Source organism: Staurois parvus, unplaced genomic scaffold (genome assembly GCF_062004578.1).
Source record: "Staurois parvus isolate SC_StPar_1 unplaced genomic scaffold, SC_StPar_1.0 ptg000154l, whole genome shotgun sequence".
Lineage (NCBI taxonomy): Eukaryota > Metazoa > Chordata > Amphibia > Anura > Ranidae > Staurois > Staurois parvus.
In genome coordinates, this window is record NW_028317950.1 from 20210283 (window position 1) to 20235839 (window position 25557).

The window sequence follows — 25557 nt, forward strand, 5'->3', positions numbered from 1 at the left end:
CAGTGGTATGCATGCAAATACAGCCTGTCTAGGACCCCCCTCTCTAGACTGACACCTGCCCATCAAGGCATTCTGATATTTGCATAAATTTTCCCAAGAGCCAGCTAAGTGCTAAGAGGAGTACAGAGGCAGAGTGCTGCAATCAGGGGCAGACTGACAACTCATGGGGCCCCCAGGCAATAGGGAATAATGGGGCCCCTGTGTCCTTGCCCAAACTCAAAAAAGCCATCTCATGGGGCCCCCTACTGACCCCGGGCCCTCGGGCAGTGCCTGAGTTTCCAAATGGTCAGTCCGCCCCTGATAAGGAGTGAGGGAGAAACCAAGACAGGCAAGATATTGGCAGATTAAACTGCAGCTTCACGGATGAATTCCAGGTACGGATATTTTTAAAATAGTTACATTGATCCATGCATGCACCAATTCCCCTGGAAGCTGGCAAAGCATTCTTTGATTGAATGAGGTGGAGAGTGTAATGTCTGTGCCCTGCATCTCCATCTTGTCCAATCAGAAAATGCTTTGCATTCATTCAGAGAATGTAAAGCATTCTCTGAGTGGCTCCCATGCTGAGCTGCCAAACTCGTGTGTTCAGAATGCAGCAGAACAGCTGCTTGGCATGCAACCCAGAGATCCCAGGAGTAGCGGTGTCTATTTCAATGATTTCCAGCTCCCAGGGGCATTGTCCAGACGTCAATCCTATGACGAAACGCATCGGGTGGAGCCTGACGTGACGTCACCATGCTGAGCAGTCGTCGACTGGAATTTGTTTTGCATCGGGATTGCTACAGCTTTGCGATGTTTTGATATCTACCTATTGTAAGTGCAATACTTTATTATTATTATTATTATTATTATTATTACTACGAGTTTATATAGCGCCAAAGGGTTTGCTCAGCGCTGTACAATAGGGGGGACAATACATGGCACAGTACAACAACAACAAACAATGTACGAGGGGTAAGAGGGCCCTACTCTTACGAGCTTACAATCTAGGAGGGAGGGGGTAAAAGGTACAGTAGGAAGTGGCTGAGGGGGATGAAGTGGTGGGAGGAATGAGGGAGGATGGCCGTTAGGTGAGGGTGGGGTAGGCTTCCCTGAAGAGATGGGTTTTGAGGGAGTGCCTGAATGTGAATAGGGAAGGCGACAGTCTGATGGATTGGGGCAGTGAGTTCCAGAGGATGGGGGAGGACCTGGAGAAGTCCTGCAGTCGTGCATGGGAGGAGGAGACCAGGGAGCAGGATAGAAGGAGGTCCTGTGAGGAGCGAAGGGTACGGGTAGGGTGGTACTTGGTGATAAGGTTGGTGAGGTAGTCAGGGGCAGTGTTGTGAACGGCTTTGTAGGTCAGGGTTAGGAGTTTAAATTTGATGCGTTGGGCAATCGGGAGCCAGTGGAGGGAGAGGCAGAGGGGGGTGGCAGAGGTGGAGCGGGTGGTGAGGTGGATGAGTCTGGCAGCTGAGTTCAGGATGGTCTGGAGCGGGGAGAGCCTGCACTTGGGTAGGCCAGTGAGGAGGGAGTTGCAGTAGTCAAGGCGTGAGATGATGAGGGAGTGTACTAGAAGTTTGGTGGTGTCTGGGGTGAGGAAGGTACGTATCTTGGCAATGTTGCGAAGATGGAGCCTGCATGTGTTTGTGAGTGATTTGACATGCGGTTGGAGGGAGAGGTTCGCGTCAAGAATGACGCCAAGGACTTTGGCTTGCGGGGCGGAAGTGATAGTGGAGTTGTTGGTGATGATGGATAGGATGGGGGGGGGGGGGGGTGTTGGCAGGGGGAAAGACGAGAAGCTCGGTTTTGGAGAGGTTGAGCTTGAGGAAGTGTAGCGACATCCAGTCTGAGATGTCATTTAGGAGGTGAGTGATGCGGGCGGAGATAGTGGGGGTGAGGTGAGGGGTGGAGAGGTAGATTTGGGTGTCGTCAGCATAGAGGTGATAGTTGAAGCCGTGAGATTGTATGAGTTTGCCCAGGGAGGAGGTGTAGATGGAGAAGAGAAGGGGTCCAAGGACAGAGCCTTGGGGGACCCCAACAGAGAGGGGGAGGGAGGGGGAGGTGGCACCATTGTAGGTGACACTGAAGGAGCGTCGGGATAGGTAGGATGAGAACCAAGAGAGAGCAGTATCTCCGATGCCAAGGGAGAGTAGTTTATTAAGGAGGAGGGGGTGGTCAACTGTGTCGAAGGCCGCAGAGAGGTCCAGGAGAAGGAGGACAGAGTAGTCGCCCTTGGCTTTGGCGTTGAGTAGGTCGTTAGTGATTTTGAGGAGGGCAGTTTCAGTGGAGTGTAGGGGACGGAAGCCGGACTGTAGAGGGTCAAGGAGGTTATTGTCTGTAAGGTGGGAGCTTAGGCGATCGTAGACTAAGCGTTCAAGGAGCTTGGAGGTGAGTGGCAGCAGGGAGATGGGTCTGAGGTTGTTGGGGTCCGCGGGATCCAGGGAGGGCTTTTTGAGGATGGGGGTGATATGCGCGTGCTTTAGGGGGGAGGGGAATACGCCAGTAGAGAGGGAGAGATTGAAGATGTGGGTGAGGGAGCGGATGAGGGAAGAGGGGGGTGACCGGAGGAGTTGAGAGGGGATAGGGTCCAGGGGGCAGGTAGTGAGGCGGGCTTTTGAGAGGACTTTGGCGACTTCCTCAGTGGTGACAGGGCTGAGGGAGTGCAGTGCGAGGGGGGTTATGGTGGGCGGGGCATTGGGAGAGGAGGGGGGCCGTGCGGTTGTGAGGGCAGAGGAGGGGGGAGATGAAGGGGTGACGGGGGCGAGGAGGCTAGGTGGGGAGGTAGATTGCAAGTTGACGATGTCCTTACGGATAGCGTCAATCTTGTTGTGATACTTTCTTAATAAAGTTATTTATTTTGGAACGTACTGCGCTATTTGCTTTTATGTATTCTATACACCGCTACTGGTGGAGAGTGAAGGTACAGTAGAGCCATAGGAGTGGAGTACCGTCATACAGCATGAATATGTTGTGGGATTGATCCCTTTACGCGCTTTTGTCTTCTCCTTAAATTGAGAGCCTAATAGTTCCGGTAAGGGCTCACTCACCTGTGGTCACCAGAGTGTCACTCTCTCCTCAGCCCTGTTGGATTGTAAGCTCCAAGGAGCAGGGCCCTCAAATCCCTCTTGTTTTGAACTGTATCGTTACTGTATTGGCTGAGCAAACTGTTGGCGCTATATAAATCCTGTATAATAATAATAATAATTTATTATGATTCCTCAGCCATATATTTTTTTTCTTTTTAGTTACCGGTGTCAGCCTGGATTCACATATATGAGGTGCGGTATATCGCATATGATTCGCACAAGAACTGCACTGCATTCCTGTGTGAATCAAATGCGATTTGTGTGCGGTGCGATTGCAGCCATACATTTTGCATGGTTCTATTCGCACCGCATCCACGCCAAAAACTTGCAGGACCCTTTTTTTGGTCCACACTAGAATCGGATCGGATGGGTATTCACATCTATGCGATCCGATTCTGCACATCGCACCGCGTTTTGTGAACCGTTTTCAGGGGGTTGTTAACATACACACCCGTAGCGGTTCGCATGAACGGGCTGCGATTTTGATGCGGTGCGGAATTCGCACTGAAAACGCTGCAAATTCTGCACTGCATCAGTGTGAACCAGGGCTCACTGTCACTGTGAAGCTGAACAAGTTCAATATAACAGCACATGGACAAATATTCTCTGGGAAAAAAAAGAGGTTTGCAGCTTCAACCTGAGGCTTTTCACACAGGTAACTGCCATTTACAGCACACCAACCAATCAGAAATCATTAAACTGTTAAAGTTAGTGGCTGTAGGCTGTCACACATTGTTGCATTTTGATCAGTTTTTACATCAAACACATTTTGCTCACACGATTACTGTGTGTTGCGGCTTTCCTGTTATTGTGTATATTATCTCTTTCCAACTTCCATATCCCTCTCATCTCTCCGTCTATCTCTCCCTCCCTCTCTTCTCTCAGGATACAGTGACGCCAGCCAATGCTTTTTAACACCATCCACAGTTTAATGATGTGAGTGGAAGAGAGAGGGTGTGAATGCCGACACCAGCTCTGCCTGGAGGAAAATACTAGAGTGGCTCCTCATTGCTACAATCCGCCACACTCCCTGCATCTCACAGAGGTAGGTACACCTTACTTACCTACAGCACTGCTCATGGCTGCAGACCTATAGGTTTATTCATGAAAGAGAGACATGAGCCACCTGCAGCGGTGGAAGAACTACCAGTGCCAGCAGGCCCAGATTCTTCCTGCTACTGTTGTAGTTCATGCAACCCTCTACCATTATACATACAGTTGCTTTAAGCCGGCCATACACGGGTCGAATTCTGAAAGAATTTTCTTTCGAAAATCTGTTCTAAGAATTTTCATTCGAATTTTGCACCTTTAGTGGGCCACAGCAACAACCGATTTTCGAGCGACCATCGAATTTGAGTGATTGGGCATGTTGGAAATTTTTTCAAAAACAAAGGAATTTCTAATCAGTGATGGGAGAATCGTGCGAGAAATTTAATCGAAAAATAAATGAGGATGAGCTGTGACCTGGAAAGAAAGGAATATTCTTGGCTATGAAAATGCTTTTCTGTAGCAACATGTAGTGAAATTAAAGGCTTGGTCAAATTTCAGAATCAATGGTGGCACCTTCGGATTACAAAATGCATGGAAATTCCAATTTTCTAAAGGAAATTTGTTCAGAATTCAACCCATTTATGGCCTGCACAGGAGCGGACTGACAACTTATGGGACCCCCAAGCAATAGGGGATCATGGGGCCCCTGTGTCTTTGCCCAAACTCAAAAAAAGCCTATGAAAAAGGTACCAGGGGCATCTCATGGGGCCCCCTACTGACCCCGGGCCCTCGGGCAGTGCCCGAGTTTCCAAATGGTCAGTCCGTCCCTGGGCCTGCATTAGTCATGTGTGCATGTTAATGCACTGAGCAGACATCCCCGGTACCGTCCAATAGTGACTGCAGAAAAATGCATTTCAAACGATTGGTCCATACTCCAAGATTGATCGGATAGGGGGTGCCAGAAAAGATTGCAGAGAGGCCACTGAAATCTGGTCACTTCCCAATCCAGCTGTGATTTGGCGACTAATCTCTTTTCTACAGCTAGATTGAGTCCAACATAGGAGACATTAGGGGCAATTCACTAAAGTATGATACCTGTGCTATTTTCACATTAGTGTATAAATAAATCTTGTATAATAATAATAATGTGCTAAATTTTACAATTGAGAAGGAAGAGATGGCGCCCTCTAAGTGCAGTATAAAAACTCTTTAATATGGTAAATGAGAGTAATACGGACCACTCACAAAAGGTGATGTGAATTGCGCTTGCGCAATCACAAGCGCAATTCACCTTACCTTTTGTGAGTGGTGCGTATTACTCTACTTTACCATATTAAAGAGTTTTTATACTGCACTTAGACGGTGCCATCTTCCTTCTTGATCTCTGACAGGGTCTCTCTATCTCATTATTGGCTGGCTGCCCCCTATCCAGCGATGCATCAGAACTCTCCATTTAAGGACTTTACATTTATATTGTGGTTTTTCACACATGTGTATATATATATATATATATATATATATATATATATACATGCACATTCTCCGACTTATGTCCATATTTATCTTTATTTGCTGCTGCATATGCCATTTTAATCCCTTCTTGGAGTGCGCCAAATACCCATTTTTAAATTTTACAATTGATTTTCTTCTTTTTTTTTCCTCTCGCACTAAATCTCACTTTTGCATGGACCAACTGACTTTACAATATGTATGCTATAGTGTGGATTGTTGAAGAATGTGCGTAGGTAGTATGGATTGTTTACACAATATGTAAACCCAACATTTCATATTCCTGATACAAGTATAATGTACTTGTATGAAAAAGTATCCTGTTCTCTCTGTATTGCTTCCTTTGTGTGAAATCCCTGCTGTTCCTGTCATTCTCTCTGCTTTCCTATTCAAAACTGACCACACTAAGCATGAAAGCACAGCATGGTAGGTGTTCTGGCTGTGCTGGAATAATATTAACAAAGGATTCCAAGCGCATTGTCCCAAATACTGTACATGGCTATAAATCCTCAGCAGCCATTGTGAAGACTTGGAGTAGTGACAGCATAGAAAGTTAGAAAAAACTTGATGACTTGATAAAGCGCATGCGCGTGAAACGCATTGTCATGGCAACCTGATCATTTGCGGTTCAACCTGGCATCTCGTGGCTAACTTCTGGTTCCCTCCCAGGACTTTCATAACATCAGTTCTGATGTGCTGTGGCACCTGCTCCTGACAGACCATCTTCACATCCAGGGGAACGGTCCCCCGCACACCCTGACAGTTGGATCTTAGTTCATTAGTCCATTTAGGGCCGGCAGACGTTCCATCATAGCCACGGAGTCTGGTAAATTGATACCGCTTACAGTGCACATTTCTGATGTCAATATTGTTTTTAATGCATTGGAATAAACTCTATGGAAACCTATGGGTCCATTATAGTGTGTCTTTCCTATAGTACATTCCTGATGCATTTTCTATTTGAACACCACTATTTACTATGGCCTTGAGCGCTGTTTTTTTCTGACTCCATATGGCTGTGCTGGGAGCTAAACCAATGATCAGGCTTGTGCTGACACACCCCCCCCCCCATTTCCTACACAGCCATTCACTGGGAAGACCTGTTTCTCCTCCCGTTGCTCCTTGTGCACCTGAAAACAGAGGGTTTTAAAAGGTTAAAAAGGTATTTATATTTTTTTTTATATCTATACACCAATTTTTTGCCTTCCATTTATATTTTAAACTGAATAGGTTGTTTCACAAGGTGAGGGTTCACTTATTCTTTAAAGTGGAGTTCCACTTCCAGGGGAAGTTCCGCTTTAATGCTTTGTCCCCTGCTCCCCATTAAGGATTGCCACCTTTGGGAAGCAAGGGGGGATTTGACAGGTACCCGCTCCCACGTCCTCTGCGATCGCCTAGGTGATCGGAAGTGGAAGTTGTCCTCCTTCTCCCTCCCCGTAGTCTTCTGAGACATGTGACAGGTCCCAGAATACTACGGGGCCATTCACAAAGTGCAGCGCTTCTCGCGCATGCGCAGTGGGCACCCGGCTGTGAAGCCGCAAGCTGTCACAGCCGGGTGCTTACTCTAAAGATGCCAGGGAGAGAAGACGGCCGGTGAAACCAGCGGTGGTGAGGACACCGCTGGACCGAGGGACAGGTAAGTGTCTGTATTTTAAAAGTCAGCAGCTACAGTTTTTGTTTTTTTTTCAGCTGAAACTCTGTTTTAAGTATGTAAAAGTTAAAGATTAACACAAGTTGTATACATATTAATACACTTCCTACTAGCTGGTGTTAACTTTGAGGTTCTAGAGGGTGTCTGTTGAGGAGAACAGGAAATAGGGCCATTTTCAGGTGGAGATAGAATGATAATAAACAGGAAAAATAACAGTTTGTAACAGTTAAGTAACTGTTTTAACCTAAAAATATATAACAAATATTCTACACGTACAGTAAACCAAATATGTTATTTTATCACATGTGGAATTTTTCATTTCACAAATTCAGATAAAATAATATAACTCATACAGATTAATAAATAGACCATCCTATTTATTAATTACTGATAATAATGTATTACACTTACGTATTAATTAAACAAGATAGTTGATTATTGGTTTAGTCAGAGCTGAGTGTAAGTTGACTTGCATGGATTAGTATGTAAATGCCTGCACCCAACACTCCCTCATAGCCCTTTGTTGAACCCACTGTGTCCATTACCATACCTGCCTGTGTCACTGCCATGTTAACAGAGCTCTTGAAGCTGCCTTGCTCAAAGGGGACATGCCATGTAAGTAGACACTGTCATAGATAGAGATGGATGTTACCAAAAACAGTAATTTTGAGGATCAGTGTGTAATTTTGAGGATCACGGGGTTCGAGTATGAATTTTCTAACTCCTTTCCACCATCCGCACGCATATATGCGACCTCTCGGTGGGCCTTAATGCCAAGAGGCCGCATATACCCAAATAAAAATGGAACTGTGCTAAATGTGTGCACCATGCACGTGACTGGCAAAGTTACTGACGGCTAACAAAAAGTTCCTGATCTCTACTTGCGATCAGGAGCTTTCCGATCATGTGACCACTGTAACAGCCAGAAGAATTCCAGGTATGGTGTATTTTTAGATATTTACATTGATCCAGCTTGGACCAGTATAAGTATGTATATACCATACCTGGCCGAAGCTGGAAATCACTGAAGTTGACATCGTTACTTCAGTGATCTCCACTTGCTTCTGGGTCCCATGCTGAGTGGCTGACCTGATGCATTGTGAATACAAAGGGTTGGCCGCTCGGCACGGGTGCTATTCAGGGAATACTATGCATTTTCTGAATGAATGCAAAACATTTTCTGATTGGAAAAGGTGGAGAACATGACATCATCTTCCTGCCAAAGCATTCTCTGAATGGCACCCGTGCTGAGCAGTTGACCTGCATCAGGCTGGCTGCTCGGCACACAATCCCGAAGCAAGTGAAGATCACTGAAGTAGCAGTGTCTACTTCAGTGATATTCAGCTTCCCGGGGCATCGGCCAGGTATGGTATACACAAGCTGGACCAAAGTAACTATGTAAAAATATGCCTTGCTTGGAATTCATCTTTAACAAGCAGTAAATAAGCTTTACATTGAGCCATCTTTCACCTCTATAGTTGCTTCTGCTATGAAGTATGAAGTCATGTATTGTCAAAGATCACAACAAAGAAATAGAGTTTCAGTACCGTTAACATCATAGGAACATCTTGTGTGTGTTTACATCACAGAGATGGCGGGCTGCCAATATTCTGTTGCCATAGAAAGTAATAGAAAAAAAACTAAGACTTTAGTGCAGGGTTTCTCAACCAGGGTTCCGTGCAACCCTAGGGTTCCTCCAGAGGTTGCTAGGGGTTCCTGGAGCAATGAGCAATTTTTGCCCCTCAGATAAGTTCCCACTGACACCATTGTTTTTTTTTTAGCAATCTGTAAGGGGGTAATTCCTCCCAATGACCACAAGTGTAAGGAGCATTCTTCCCTCTGACCATCACACTATTGTATCATGAATTGTAGATATATACACTCCCATGGCTTCAACAACCATCTCTATGCCGATGACACTCAAATCTATCTCTCTACCCCGCGCCTCACCCCTTCAGTCTCCGCCCGAATCACTAGCCTTCTGAACGACATATCAGACTGGATGTCACTCCACTTCCTCAAATTAAACCTTGCCAAAACCGAGCTCCTAGTTCTCCCCCCAGCCCGCGCCCCCCCCGACCTCTCCTCACGACCAACAATGCCACCATCAGCCCCACCCTGCAACCCAGAGTACTAGGTGTCATTCTAGACTCCAATCTGTCTTTCCAGCCCCAGATCCAATCGCTGACAAATTCATGCAGACTCCACCTCTGCAACATCTCCAAAATACGCACGTTCCTAACTCCAGAAACTACAAAGCAACTCGTTCACTTACTTATCATATCATGACTTGACTACTGTAACTCCCTCCTCGCTGGCCTACCCCAACACAGGCTATCCCCGCTTCAGTCTATCCTGAATTCTGCGGCCAGACTCATCCACCTTACCAACCGCTCCGTATCCGCCACCCCCCTCTGCCAATCCCTCCACTGGCTTCCGATTGCCCAACGCATAAAATTCAAACTACTAACATTGACATACAAAGCTGTTCATACTGCCCCAAACTACATCACTGACCTGATATCCATCTACCACCCAAAACGCACTCTCTGCTCCTCACAAGACCTCCTACTCTCCAGCTCCCTGATCTCCTACTCCCATTCCTGTCTCCAGGACTTCTCCAGGGCTTCACCCATCCTCTGGAACTCACTACCCCAATCCATCAGACTGTCACCTACCCTCCTCACCTTGACCTGCACCCTGAAAACCCATCTCTTTAGAGAAGCCTACCCCGCTCTCACCTAACTGCTGATCTCCTCCGCTCTCCCCACCACTCCATCCCCACCGGCTATTTCATCCTGTACCACTCTCCCCTCCCTGCTAGATTGTAAGGTCCAAGGAGCAGGGCCCTCGAACCCCTTGTGTTACCCCTTTTATTGTATTATTACTGTACTGTCTCATGTATTGTCTCCCATTGTAATGTACAGCGCTGAGCAAACTGTTGGCACTATATATATGCTGTGTAACAATAATAATAATATAGTCATTTTTAGAAGGGGTTCCCTGAGACTGGAAAGTTATGTCAAGGGTTCCTCTGCATTGAAAAGGTTGAAAAAGGCTGCTTTAGTGTATCTGTTGTGAATTGTGAAGATGATTTTCTCCGCAATGCAAAAGCTACAGGGGCAAATGTTTTACTGCTTGTTCAGAATATGTACTGTAAATACTTTAGTGTGTATAGTCTGGGCATAGGTTCCCTTTAAAGTAGTTGTAAAGGTATCCATTAAGAATCATGTCAGTGTAATGTGTGCATACTGACACAGTCCGGAGTGCATGGGAAAATATTTGAGCACAAATTGTGTTGAATATTGTCTTCACATCAAATTGGTGCACACAGACTTTTTTTTTACTCATGCTCCAATGTCATGCAAAGTCAAGCAAATTTTTATACTTTGCGGCTTAGAGAATCAGGCTGAAAGACTAAGTACTGTCATTGCATGTGTTAGCTCTACAGATATCAGACTACAGTATTTTTTATATATTTGTCTCCTGCAGTTGTCAGAAGATGGGTGAGAGTGCAGTCACCAGTCCTGAGGCTTTAATGAGAAATTCAGAATGCCTTCCTGCTACAAAAAAGTCTGCAAAACATCACTTTGGGGAAAACATAATAGAGCAAGGTACAGTATTGCTTTGTCAGATTGGAGAAGATCTTGGCCAAGCCAGCAGCAGAGCACTGACAAAGGGGCAACAGACCACATAAGTGTTCATCGACCACAACTGTCATTTATCAAGAGAGACCAACTGAAGTACATTGAGATTACTTATGCCACATTTTTCCCATGATTTCCCAATCACTGTGAGCATAGAATTGGTGGTATGTGGTCGTATAACTATCCTGCAGGAGGATACCACTACTGAACCATAAACATTACCTTTTCTGAGAAGTGAGGATGCTACACTATGTTAAACATACCCCTGTCCCAACTTCTTTGGAATTGGGGTTGTACTTTGCCAACTTTTTGTTGCCCTGTCCCATTATTTTTTTGCCAAATATATGCTGTAATATTGATTGAGAGGACATCTATAGTGACTCTGTGCTCTGACCATAAATGCAAAGAAACAGGCTTGTTTATATTGTAATACTGTACATCAAGCAGCATATAAATACCTTTCTTTTGCTGCCCCACAACTCAATTCACTGGGAGCAAAAAGAATTCCTGTGTAAGCCACCAGTCATTGCTTACAGAGGGCTATGAAGCACTAATTGGCCCAGTGTGGTCACATGGATTATCTAGAAATATGTATTTTCTTTAGCCTGAACAGAGCAGTCAGGGAATGAAGGAAAGGTGCTGTACTGACCCATCTCCTCCAAAAGAGGATTTCTATAAATTGTCACTTGTATCCACTGGGCTACTGACATAACCTCCAATTGGCATCACCCAGCAACAGTCTCAGGGCTTTTTTGTCTACACAATGGAGGCTTTTACAGGTTAATACCATGCACAAAATGGAAAATTGTATACTCACCTTTTCATAATTTTTCTTTCCTGGTGCATCTTCATGGTAGCATACAATGGTCTGTGGCTCCGTCCTATTGTTTGCTGCCATAATGTGCCAGAAAAATATGTTAATTGCCTATATAATCTTTTTGGAAGATTTTTGTTGAAATTAATAGCCTGGCTCCAGAGTGACTTCAAGAGCTTCCCCGGCTTGGTAAATCAGGCCATTATATTTCTGTTTCTTACTTCAGAGTGCTGGTTGACCTGATGTACTAAATGTAGTTTTTTTGGGGTTTATTTAGTAAAATCAACCTTTGGGATTAGAGTTCTGTTCCTTCACATATGTAAGTAATTGGCAACTGAAATTGACCAACATGCTTATTGGTTTAGAGGACCTTTGCTTCTGAGTGGACCAGCCAGGTAGCTCTCTAACTAGTTTCGTTATGACCCGCTGGGCCGCTGCTGTGTTGCTTCTCAGATTTGTAAAGATTTGGGGCTTATTGTTTCTGTATAGTGTAAGGAGTAAATTCTTTTCCTATTAAACAGTTACTTACCATTATCTGCTTTGAAGAATTTCCACAATGTGTTAAATTATAAGCAGTACAAAATGTTACATTTGTATGACTCATCCCAGGTTGTGCAATGTGTGGTCCAGTTTGAGTGGTGTTTACCTTATGTGGTATAGGGGGCCCAGAATATAGTATGGGGCCACATATAATATAAAGTATATGTAATAATACAGAAGACTGCCAGAGAGTTTGGACACCCTTCAGGAGATGATCAGAGACCATTAGGATTTGGGGTCATGCCACATTTAATGTTCAGAGACTGGAAATGATCTCACACCCAGTACTAACTGCTGGGGTCTGAAGGCCTCACAAGTGCCAAAGAGCCTCAACTTAGGAACCAGGTGGAGAGTACCACTATCTGTGTCATATACATCAAAAGGGCATAAATAATTCACAGTGATGTCTTATTTCTCTTAGTCAGCTGGATATATTTTCATTGTCATAAGTGTAGTCTTAGATATATGTATCCCTGTTGTCCTAAGTTTAGAAATCTTTCAGAGGAACCCGTATATGTGGATAATAATACACAATTTGCTAACGAGTGGTACCAGTGTGTGCTTTGTTTCCTAGCGGATGTCCAGACAGTAACAGAGCCTCCACTTCAGCATGTCCTCCGAGGAATACAACCCTCCAGCAAGAAACCAAAATCATCCCAGAGGTCCTCCAAAAAAAGCAGCCTGCAGAGCCCTCGGCTATCTGCCAGCCACATAGAGCAGGCCGCTGGAGATGGTGAGTGGCACATTTTTTATTATGCCCTCTTTTCTGGTAATCAGAATGAAAGGTAATTGAATTTTATATATTATAGGCAGTACATGTGTACATCTGGATGTCAGAGATGCAAATATTAAACACTGCCGCCATTCTTTTGGCTTTTTCTGTACAATCCCAGTGAGTCAATGATCTCCCCCCTCCATTTCAGCATTACAGTTCTACTGTGAACCATGGAGCTACCTGCTGATTGGTTGCGTTCCACAATCTTTGTCAAAACCTTTGAAAAACAAAACTGAGAAAATCTGAATTTTTTTACTTAAGTCGGACTGTCTAAATCCTGCCATTATACTAAACTGACACACACTCACACAAAGCTGAATTCATTCTTTGTGGGAACCAGGGGCGGACTGACCATTTGGAAATTCGGGCACTGCCCGAGGGCCCGGGGTCAGAAGGGGGCCCCATGAGATGCCTCTGGTACCTTTTTCATAGGCTTTTTTGAGTTTGGACAAGGACACAGGGGCCCCATGATTCCCTATTGCTTAGGGGCCCCATGAGTTGTCAGTCCGCCCCTGGTGGGAACCATCTACTTTACCAAGCTGATAGAAGGGAAATGAAGGTACATAGAGCTTAGGGCAGGTGCTACCAGTGTGGTGATATTCATAAGTAGATGAAAGTACTTGTAGTAGTAGTTTTGTCATCCTTCCTCACACCTTTACAGCACAGCAGTGGTAATTATCTCACAAAAATATTTATTTATTTCAGGTGCTTATATAGCACTGTCAATTTACACAGCGCTTTATATATATATATTGTACATTCATATCAGTCCCTAACCCTCAGGGGGTGTTGTACAATCTAAGGTCCCTAAATGTCAGGGATGCGGGTGTGACCAGAAGTGTGTGGACTGACACAGGGAAACGCAAGCTTCAGATATGGTATAAATAAGACAATTTATTAAAGACTAACAATACAAACATAAACGCAGTGCACCAAACCCCAAGCTAACACAAATACATACAACAAGGTGAAACAAACCCAAACCTAAACTGATACAGATACACAGGTACATACACATATAGAGCACAACGTAATCAGGCAGGCCGGGTCGATAACTATCGGGCAGGTAGGTACAGGAGGAGCAGGCGGAGAGAATGGTCAGGGTCACAAGCCAGGGATCAAAACAGGAGAAGTCAGCAGAGGTCAGGATCAGGCAGGGTCGGCAACAAGTCAGGCAGAGGCAGAGGCAGAAACAGGAACGCAGGTTACAAGATACAGGGGCCCATGGAAAAACACACACCAAGGCCCAGACTGCAGGTCTGGCCATCCCTTAAATACACCTGCAATCAGCCCCAGGTGATGGCTAATTGCCAAAGTGAACCTCTGGTTGTTGAGAGCACCCGCTGGCCAGCCCTGGTACTGCAACCCACAAGGCAGGTGAGTCCCACCACTATTGGCAAGTCCATTCCTGACACTAATTTACATTCATACATACACATACTAGGGTCAATTTAGACAGGAGCCAATTAACCTACCAGCATGTCTTTGGAGTGTGGGAGGAAACCAGAGTACCTGGAGGAAACCCACGCAGGCATAGGGAGAACATTCAAACTCCAGGCAGGTGGTGCCATGGTTGGGATTTGAACCAAGGACCCTAGTAGTACCAGGCGGAAGTACTAACCACTTAGCCACTGTTTTGCAACTCTGTGCCTGTTAAATGTTTCACCTGTATATTTAACCGACTGTCTGCCTTCTAGAACTGCTTATTTAATCATTTACTCTCTCTCCAACAGTGTCCGATCTTTCAGCCTCTCTGCTTCTCGCATGCCTCTTCTGCCACTTCTCAGACTGTCTCCTTCTCATTCCGGGCACCTGTTGTTCCAGCCTGCGTTGCCTCTGCTCCTTCACTTGCCTCCCCGACCTCTATGACATCTGCTGCTGTGCTCCATCTTGTAACAACCTAGACTGTCAGTTTCTGGATCTGTGTCATCATACAACTGAGTGCTTGGAACTTGCCATGGAAGTCTCCGAGCTGTGCTATCACTGACTAATCACTAAATTTCCTATCTGCCTCAAGCCCGTAAGGTTTGTCCACCCAGGTTACTTTTTTTGAGCCTGTAAAAAAATGCAAAAATAAATAACAAAAAACAGCATATTGCTATGTCTCATTGTTTATTCTGTTTCCTGCCTATTTAAATACTGTATATACTGTCTGGGATGCTGGTAATTCCTGACCAGGCCAAGGGAACATGCAAAGCTAATGTCATTATTTGACTTTAGATCTGCCTTAAAAAAAATTCTCCTGTCTGAACAGGGTGACAGGCTAAACATGATGGCCATAAATACCTGCTGTGCACACAATGGAATTGGCATAACAGCTTGTGGAAATTAAGTGAGCTGTGTATACCCAAAAAGTACTTAATCAACACTGTACACTGGGCATACATAGCACGTCTGATCCTTCGCCCCCTGCTGCTGCTGCCACCTCTGCTCTTACCAGCAATTCCCTGTTGTCAAAATGACAGCCAGGACTTGCTGTTTAATGCTTTTGTTGGGAACACTGTTCAGAAACTCAGTTGAGAAATATAATGTAACATTACTGTTATTTTGTATTTACTACTTGTTTCACTCCTAAAAAGGGGTAAGCTTTGATCTGCATATGATGTAATTTAAGCAACCTAACAATCAAAAAAAAGTAGTTTTCAAATAAAATGTTACATAGTTAGTTGGCTGATAAAAGACAAAAGTCCATCCAGTTCAACCATTAAAGCGGAGTTCCACTCACCGGTGAAAAAATAAAAGTCAGCAGCTACAAAAACTGTAGCTGCTGACTATTAAAAAACAGCCACTTACCTGTCCCTCGGTCCCGTGGTGTGTCCCCCGCAGCCCGTTCTGGATTCCATCCTCAGGAATCCAGGACCAGCCGTCCTGGATTCCATCTTCAGTGTGGGTACCCGGCTGTGATAGCTTGCTGCTTCACAGCTGGGTACCCACTGCGCATGCGTGAGTTGCGCTGCGCTTTGTGAATGGTCCTGTAGTCTTCTGGGACCTGTCACGTGTCCCAAAAGGCTACAGGAAAGGAGGGAGGACACCAGAAATGGGAGCGGGTATCTGTCAAATTCGCGTTACAGTTTATAGACAGAGCTCACTCAATTCTTTAAAACTGTTAGCAGTACGTCTCACCTGTGAAGACTTGAGAGAGCTATTTCTGTCAATGTATGAAAGAGAAATTTTTCCTGGATCACCTTACGTTAGCACATAATGGGTTAACCCTCCATCGGTAAACCCCAGAACCATCTCCAATAGCTAAAATAAAAGACGCTCCCCCTAGGCTCCCAGTGAACTTCCTTTTTGGTCGCTCCAGGCCACCTTCCTTGTGAAATTCTCTAAGCTGATACAAGTATCTAGAGCACCCCAGTGGCCGAGGAGGCCACGGTATCCCCTCATCATGCAGATGCTATCAGCACCCCCAATAGTGTTTCCAGTCAATTGAGATCTTCTGGTCCAGAACCAGTGGCAATACCCCAATCAGCAAGGGTATGCCTAAAGGTGTGGCTGCTGAACTGGCCTGGTTGAAGGCTCAGGGACTCTCCTCCCAGGTGGGGCAGACACTAATGAGAGTCAGTAGTACGTCTACCAATCTCTCATATGAACGTACATGGAGGAAATTCGTAGAATTCGCAAACACTTCTCGCCTGAGATTCCATCTGTACCCAACCTAATAGATTTTCATCAGTCATCCTTGGATATGATATTGTTATATAACTGAATTAGAGTACAGGTCTCTGCCTTGTTGTCCCTGACTAGTTATAGATGGGCTTAATAGCCTCTGAGAAAACGTTTCCTGCAGGCAGCAATTCGTATAAGACCACCAAAGAGACCCCTTATACCATCCTGGGATCTTGGCCTAGTTCTCAAGTCTCTCATGCAACCTCCTTTTGTGCCATCAGACTCCTGCCTCTTATGGTTTGACACTTAAAGTTGGTGTTCCTGATCGCCATAGTCTCAGCAGGAGTGTATCGGAGTTGGCTTCCCTGTCCTGCAAGGAACCTTATTGTATAATCTTCCCACAGAAATCTATTCTTCGACCTGTTTGAAGTCTCAGGCCAAAGGTTGCCTCTAGCTTCCATGAGAATTGGGAGGTAATCCTTTCAAGTTTTGAGCAGGCTCTTTCACCTTCACACCCAGGCAACTTCTGACTTGGTGAACTTAAGTATATATTTACAAAGATCAGCTTCTATCAGGAAAGTGAATAACCTTTTTATCCTCCTGATTGGTCCAAAAAGGTGAGGCAGCAACCTCAAGGATTATTTCCACCTGGGTGTCGAAAGCTATCACCATAGCTTACAAGAATCAACGCCTGGCTCCTCCTAAAGTAGTGTGGGTACAGTCAACATGAGGGATGGCGGATTTCTGGACAGCATTCGACAAGGTTCTCCTGGAGGACATCTTAAGGACACCCAGTTGGAGTTCCTGTAAGACCTTCGCGCACCACTATAGGCAGCCTGGACAGGCAGCAACATCCACAAAATTTGGGATATCTGTACTCTCAGCAGCCTTACTAAAAAGTTAATCAAAGTTTCTTTTGTGCAGAGCATATCTTTTTGGATGGGTATTCCTTCTTCCTTCCCGCCCATTCATTGCTAGTTAATTCTCATTGTGTGCTGATGTGAGGTGTGCCAGGAATACGGAATATTGTTATCCATACTTACCGTAATTTTCCTTTCCTGGCCTATCTTCACATCAGCACAACTCTTCCCTCCTTGGTGGCCTGTTGCTATCTAGTTATGGAACACTGAGAGCCTGGGGGAGTCTGTTATTTTAGCTTTTGGAGGTGGCCCCGGGGTTTACTGATGGACTATTAACCCATTGTGTGCTGATGTGAGGATAGGCCAGGTAAAGAAAATTACGGTAAGTATGGATAACAATGTTCCGTATTCTAATCTTCCTCCCACATTATTGATTATTCAAAGTGAACACCAGTTCATTTTTTATTGTTATTAACCTTGCAGTATGAGTATTTAATTTGCCTACTTTCTTAATAAATTAACCCCCATATTATTATGAAGTTTTGCTTTTCAAGGGTCTGACAGAGAATGCATACACACATGGATGAGTTTCTACCTCTGCTTTGAAGCAGGCATCCTGGTTAAGGGCTCATGCACACAGAGCTAAAAAAATTACGCTGTTACAGGCATTAAACATTTATTTTTCAGCCTGTAAAAGCACCTCTATGTATGCCTGTGAAGGAGAACTGGTGGACCCAAAATCTGGGGCAGCTGTGCATGGTAGCCAATAAGCTTCTAACTTCAGTTTGTTCAGTTAAGCTTTGACAGCAAAACCTGGAAGCTGATTTTTTTGCAGAGCTGCACCAGATTTTGCATTCTCCAGTTTTAGTAAATTTCCGCCTAAAGCCGGCCATACATGGGTCGAATTCTGAAATTTTTTTTTTCGAAAATCTTTACTAAGAATTTTTGTTTGAATTTCGCACCATTAGTGGGTCACAGAAACGGACGATTTTCGTGTGACCATCGAATATGAGCGATCAGGCATGTTGGAATTTTTTTGTAAAACGAACGAATTTCCAATCAATGATGGGAGAATTGTGCTAGAAATATAAAGGTGTGACCTGGAAAGAAAAGAAAATTATTGGCCGCAAAACTTCTTTTTTGTAGCAACATGAGGAGAAATTAAATACTTGGTTGGTTGAATTTCGAAATCAATGGTGGTGCCATCGCATTACAAAATGCACAAAATTTCCAATTTTCTAAAGAAAATTCATTTGGAATTTGACCCATGCATGGCCTGCATTAGAAATTTGTTTGTTTTTCAAAAAATGTCCAACATGCCTGATCATTCAAATTCGATGGTCGCTCGAAAATTGGCCGATGCTGTGGCCCACTAAAGCCAGCCATAAACGGGTCGAATTCCGGAAGAATTTTCTTTTGAAAATCTTTTCTAAGAATTTCCATTTGAATTTCGCACCATTAGCGGATCAAAGAAATGGCCGATTTTCGTGTGACCATCGAATTTAAGCGATCGGGCATGTTGGAAATTTTTTGTAAAATGAACGAATTTTGAATCAATGATGGGAGAATCGTGCAAGAAATATAAAGCTGTGACCTGGAAAGAAAAGAAAATTTGTGGCTACTAAAATTCTTTTCTGTAGCAACACGAGCAGAAATTGAAGGCTTGGTTGGTCGAATTTCGAAATCAATGGTGGCGCCATCGCATTACAAATCGCACTAAATTTCCTATTTTCTAAGAATTCGTTTTTTCGTGTTTGGAATTCGACCCATGTATGGCCTGCATTAGTGTCAATGCACACATAGACGTTTATAGTCATATTAGAAGAGGAGCATTTACGGACTAAAAAAAAAACGAAACACCAAAGGCGCATTCTTGAAATGAGCATTCAGCAGAAAAAAAAATCACGCTAATGCCCTTAACCACTTCCCGACCAGCCGTTGTATATAAACGGCCGGGCGGTGGCACTGCAAGGTCGGGTGGCCGTTTATAAACGGCCTCCCCGCACCCTGCTTGTGTGCGCTCTCCGGGAGCGTGCAGCACCGCGGTCCGGTGCCCGCTGTGTCCTTCGGACACAGTGAAACACCGATCGTCGGATGGGACCTCTGTACGAGGTCCCGATCATGTGATCACTGATTGGCCAATCAGTGATCACATGCAAAGTAGTAAGCAAGATGTCACTTCTGACATCATTGCTTACTACGTGTGAAATCTGTGAATGATCACAGAGGCCACATGGTACAAGGCCATTCACAACAGCCTTGTACCATGTGACAAGCTGTGACCAATCACAGCTCACTCAGTAGTTCTCAATTGCTGCAAGAATGCAGACAGAGAGAAAGAAATGATTGCTTTTACATCCTATATGGGTGTAAAAGCAATCAGTGTAAAAAAAAAATCTTCATCACCCCCCAAAAGGAGTACAGTGTCACCATGGTGACACTGTACTGCTAGGGTAACAATATGTAAAAAATAAAAAATAAATAATATATAAAAAAAATAAAAATGTAAAAACAAAAGTTTAAAAATTATAATTTTTGGTTATAAACTAATTTGGCTTATTATTTTATTTTTTTTTACTAAAAAGATAATGGAATAAATTTTGGCCAAGATTTATGATGAAATATTTTTTATTTGCAAAATTTTATAAGAAAAACACTTTTTTTCAAAATTTTTGGACATTTTCATTTACATAGCAAAAAAAAATAAAAATCCCAGCGGTGAATAAATACCACCAAAATAAAGTTTTATCTGTCTCAAAACAATGGTAAAAAATTCATATGTACAGTGTTGCATGACTGCGCAATTGCCATTCAAAGTGTGATAGCGCTGAAAGCTGAAAATTGCCCTGGTCAGGAAGGGGGTAAAAGTGTCCGGACTGGAAGTGGTTAAGCACGTGTAAACACATTTAAACACTATGCTCGTAAAATGTATGTGCATAAATGCATTCCAGTGTCCAGAATAAATGCATTCCAATGCCCAGAATAAAGTCATTATATTAGCCAGTAGAATGCATTTATGTTCAAATGCTATACGTGCAATACGTGACTTTTAGCTGTTATGCTGCATTTTCCTGCCACCAGTTCTGGCGTTCAGAGGGGCCCTTCCAGACGCCTTGTATGCATAAGGCCTAAATGTCCAAGTACAGGTGCTGACAGAATGTGCGACTTTTCACACTTTTGCACTGACATTTTTCTCTATAGACAGGTGTGCCCGCTGCCTCTTGGCTGGCCTTTTCTGTGAGCTCTCCATCCTGTGCTCCAGTGTCCTTGGATGTGTCAGCTGTGGCCTGTGCAATGATGGGATTCTCTGTCGATGTCTGTGTCCTGATGGGTTATGCTGCTCCAGGCTGTTGCCCTGTGACCCCGACTGCACCATATTGGATGAGGGCTGCCGCTCCTCTGACTGTCTGGACATATGCCAGGAATGTTGCTCCCTGTGTTTCCCCTCCTGATCAAATCCACTCGCAAATTCATAAGAACTTTAAGGAGCAAACACAATCAGATATTGTTCCAGCTTTATTTGTCAGATCATGAAATTTTGTCAATAGTTGTGCAGTGTGAGGTTCTACCTGATTGGAAATTATTTGTATAACGTGTATACGTAGACCTTGCACAACTATACACTTGTCAGTAAATTTTATTGATCCAACAGGTTTAATGATGGCCATGCACATTTAGATATTAGTTAAACTTTATCTGTGTGATGGTCTGTCTGATTGGATTTAATTTTTTTGTAATATGTAGGTAGGTTCTTGCACTATTATAGTTTTAAAAAATGGTGATCCAAAGAATCTAATATAAAACAAAATCAGACTGTGTATGACCCATATATATATATATATATATATATATATATATATATATGTGTGTGTGTGTGGGGGTCATACACAGTCTGATTTTGTTTCATATTAGATTCTTTGGATCACCATTTTTTACATATATGTGTGTTGATATATATATATATATATATATATATATATATCCTAGATTGTAAGCTCCAAGGAGCAGGGCCCTCCTATCCCTCTTGTATTGAACTATATTGTTGCTGTATTGTCTCCCGTTATATTGTAAAGCACTGAGCAAACTGTTGGCGCTATATAAATCCTGTATAATAATAATTATATATATATATGTGTGTGTGTGTATATATATATATATATATATATATATATATACACACACACACATATATATATTTATATATATATATATGTGTGTGTATATGTATATATATATATATATATATATATATATATATATATATATAGATATATATATATATATATACATACAAACATACATATATATATACACCCATATATTGGGAGTTGCCTACAGCAATCCAATATGATCTCACTCTACTAGAGGCAGATCACTGAAACTAATTCTGATTGGCTGATGCAGCTACATGTACTTTGCCCTAATCAATATTCTATGTTTCTGCTTGTCAATAAAGCATCTGTGGTTGACTGCCAATTGTAACAGTGTGTAATCAACTCAAATAATATTTTCACATCCAGTTCCACATCTATTGTCATTCTATATGTACTAGTGGTTGCTTAAATTCTCATGGCGTGAAATAAGTCAAAGTCTATCAATGTATAATATCAATCAAATACTTACCATTATTATTAAAGAGATTCAAATGTTTCCCATGAAGAAATTATTGATGTGACTAAAACGTGTAGCAAAACATATGATAATTCTTCATACACTTATTTGGAGGTGCTTCTTTAAGTGGTAGTATTCATATCAGACATGGTACCCACAGATCTGCTAAATAGTTGGTAAGATAAAGGATAAGACACAGAGGTGGGGTCTGAACAGGGCAGGAGAGGCTTCAGACTCCGGAGATGTGCTGGAGTGGGTGCAGCTGGGGAAGGGGGCACCTAGAAACATAAGGGGAGATTTGCTAAACCTGGGGGGCACAAATCTGGTGGAGTTCTGCATAGAAAGCAATCAGCTTCTAACTTCAGTTTGTTCAATTGGCAATATAACCTGGAAACTGGTTTTTATCCAGTGCACCAGATTTTGCACTTCCAGTTTTTGTAATAGCCTCCATAGTTGTTGACTTCTTCTTTAGTAGAGTTGGCTCTGCTGTTTGGTCTTTTTACTCCATAGGCCCTGTTAACATTAGGGAATTTGGAATCGCAGTCAGAATTGACAGGATTCTGAGCAGAACTTGCAGTGAAATGCACGTTTAAGAATTGCGTGAAGCTTGTTACCTAAAAAGGAGCAGGAGATTCTTTTGGGTGACAAACTCACATAGAGCAGGCTATTGAAGCGAATGGGCTGCCCTATACGTGACAGGCAGAGGTTTATGTAAATTGTGCTTCAAAACCATGGCCGGGGATGCTAATTTCTGCTAGTGTCAGTGGGGTCTAATTATTTCCCTCCTTTTTCTTCTATGATACAGGTTTTATACTGTCTATCTAAAAGTCACCATCCAGGTGTGGTCTTCATTAGAGATGAGCGAAGTATTCAAAAATTCGATTCGGCTGATTCGAGGAATAAATTTGATTCGAGTCGAATATATTCGCTGCGAATTTAACTTATAAAAAGGGTGTTTCTAGGCTTCAGAGAGCCTTTATATTAGTGCAGAACACTGTACCTTTAATTTAAATGCCCTTGGAGTCTGCTGGGGAAGAGAAATAATACTGTCAGTCAGTATGACATGCAGATGAGTGCCGTCGATCTTAGAATCACCGCACACTTCACTCATTTGGGCAGTCACGGGGCCAAAACCAGAGTGTGGAGCCACAGTGTGGCGGTGGAGGCAGCAGCAATGGGAGGCCATACAGCACCCTATGACAAAATGGAACCCACCAGCAGTGTGAGGAGACCTGAAAGTGGCACATGGCAGAGTGTGACGATGGAGACAGCAGCAATGGGAGGCCGTACAGGGACCCATGACACACTCTGGACCTGGCAGCAGCATGAGGAGGCGGTACAGGGGCCCATGGCAGATTACGGGCCTGGCAGCAGCAATGGGAGGCCCGTAATCTGCCAGCACCCTATGACAAAATGGAACCCACCAGCAGTGTGAGGAGACCTGAAAGTGGCACATGGCAGAGTGTGGCAATGGAGACAGCAGCAATGGGAGGCCGTACAGGGACCCATGACAGATTACGGGCCTGGCAGCAGCATGAGGAGGCGGTACAGGGGCCCATGACAGATTACGGGCCTGGCAGCAGCAATGGGAGGCCCGTAATCTGCCAGCACCCTATGACAAAATGAAACCCACCAGCAGTGTGAGGAGACCTGAAAGTGGCACATGGCAGAGTGTGGCGATGGAGACAGCAGCAATGGGAGGCCGTACAGGGACCCATGACACACTCTGGACCTGGCAGCAGCATGAGGAGGCGGTACAGGGGCCCATGGCAGATTACGGGCCTGGCAGCAGCAATGGGAGGCCCGTAATCTGCCAGCACCCTATGACAAAATGGAACCCACCAGCAGTGTGAGGAGACCTGAAAGTGGCACATGGCAGAGTGTGGCGATGGAGACAGCAGCAATGGGAGGCCGTACAGGGACCCATGACAGATTACGGGCCTGGCAGCAGCATGAGGAGGCGGTACAGGGGCCCATGACAGATTACGGGCCTGGCAGCAGCAATGGGAGGCCCGTAATCTGCCAGCACCCTATGACAAAATGGAACCCACCAGCAGTGTGAGGAGACCTGAAAGTGGCACATGGCAGAGTGTGGCAATGGAGACAGCAGCAATGGGAGGCCGTACAGGGACCCATGACAGATTACGGGCCTGGCAGCAGCATGAGGAGGCGGTACAGGGGCCCATGACAGATTACGGGCCTGGCAGCAGCAATGGGAGGCCCGTAATCTGCCAGCACCCTATGACAAAATGAAACCCACCAGCAGTGTGAGGAGACCTGAAAGTGGCACATGGCAGAGTGTGGCGATTGAGACAGCAGCAATGGGAGGCCGTACAGGGACCCATGACACACTCTGGACCTGGCAGCAGCATGAGGAGGCGGTACAGGGGCCCATGGCAGATTACGGGCCTGGCAGCAGCAATGGGAGGCCCGTAATCTGCCAGCACCCTATGACAAAATGGAACCCACCAGCAGTGTGAGGAGACCTGAAAGTGGCACATGGCAGAGTGTGGCGATGGAGACAGCAGCAATGGGAGGCCGTACAGGGACCCATGACAGATTACGGGCCTGGCAGCAGCATGAGGAGGCGGTACAGGGGCCCATGACAGATTACGGGCCTGGCAGCAGCAATGGGAGGCCCGTAATCTGCCAGCACCCTATGACAAAATGGAACCCACCAGCAGTGTGAGGAGACCTGAAAGTGGCACATGGCAGAGTGTGGCGATGGAGACAGCAGCAATGGGAGGCCGTACAGGGACCCATGAGACACTCTGGACCTGGCAGCAGCATGAGGAGGCGGTACAGGGGCCCATGGCAGATTACGGGCCTGGCAGCAGCAATGGGAGGCCCGTAATCTGCCAGCACCCTATGACAAAATGGAACCCACCAGCAGTGTGAGGAGACCTGAAAGTGGCACATGGCAGAGTGTGGCGATGGAGACAGCAGCAATGGGAGGCCGTACAGGGACCCATGACACACTCTGGACCTGGCAGCAGCATGAGGAGGCGGTACAGGGGCCCATGGCAGATTACGGGCCTGGCAGCAGCAATGGGAGGCCCGTAATCTGCCAGCACCCTATGACAAAATGGAACCCACCAGCAGTGTGAGGAGACCTGAAAGTGGCACATGGCAGAGTGTGGCGATGGAGACAGCAGCAATGGGAGGCCGTACAGGGACCCATGACAGATTACGGGCCTGGCAGCAGCATGAGGAGGCGGTACAGGGGCCCATGGCAGATTACGGGCCTGGCAGCAGCAATGGGAGGCCCGTAATCTGCCAGCACCCTATGACAAAATGGAACCCACCAGCAGTGTGAGGAGACCTGAAAGTGGCACATGGCAGAGTGTGGCGATGGAGACAGCAGCAATGGGAGGCCGTACAGGGACCCATGACAGATTACGGGCCTGGCAGCAGCATGAGGAGGCGGTACAGGGGCCCATGACAGATTACGGGCCTGGCAGCAGCAATGGGAGGCCCGTAATCTGC

General features: G+C 44.9%; 1 protein-coding gene across 2 annotated transcripts; it reads left to right on the forward strand.

Moving 5' to 3' along the window:
• The first annotated feature begins 3973 nt into the window (after positions 1 to 3973).
• LOC149463606 (uncharacterized) lies at positions 3974 to 21229 on the forward strand. 2 transcript variants are annotated; one of them, XM_089675373.1, is made up of 5 exons: positions 3974 to 4110; positions 10708 to 10829; positions 12791 to 12949; positions 14725 to 14898; positions 20662 to 21229. In XM_089675373.1, exons 2-5 carry the CDS (start codon positions 10718 to 10720, stop codon positions 20910 to 20912), a joined length of 696 nt encoding a protein of 231 aa, XP_089531499.1. In that variant the 5' UTR covers positions 3974 to 4110; positions 10708 to 10717; the 3' UTR covers positions 20913 to 21229. The 2 variants fall into 2 exon arrangements, with proteins under 2 accessions (XP_089531499.1, XP_089531498.1); XM_089675372.1 differs by lacking the exon at positions 20662 to 21229 and having other exon boundaries at positions 14725 to 15084.
• Positions 21230 to 25557: the final 4328 nt, after the last annotated feature.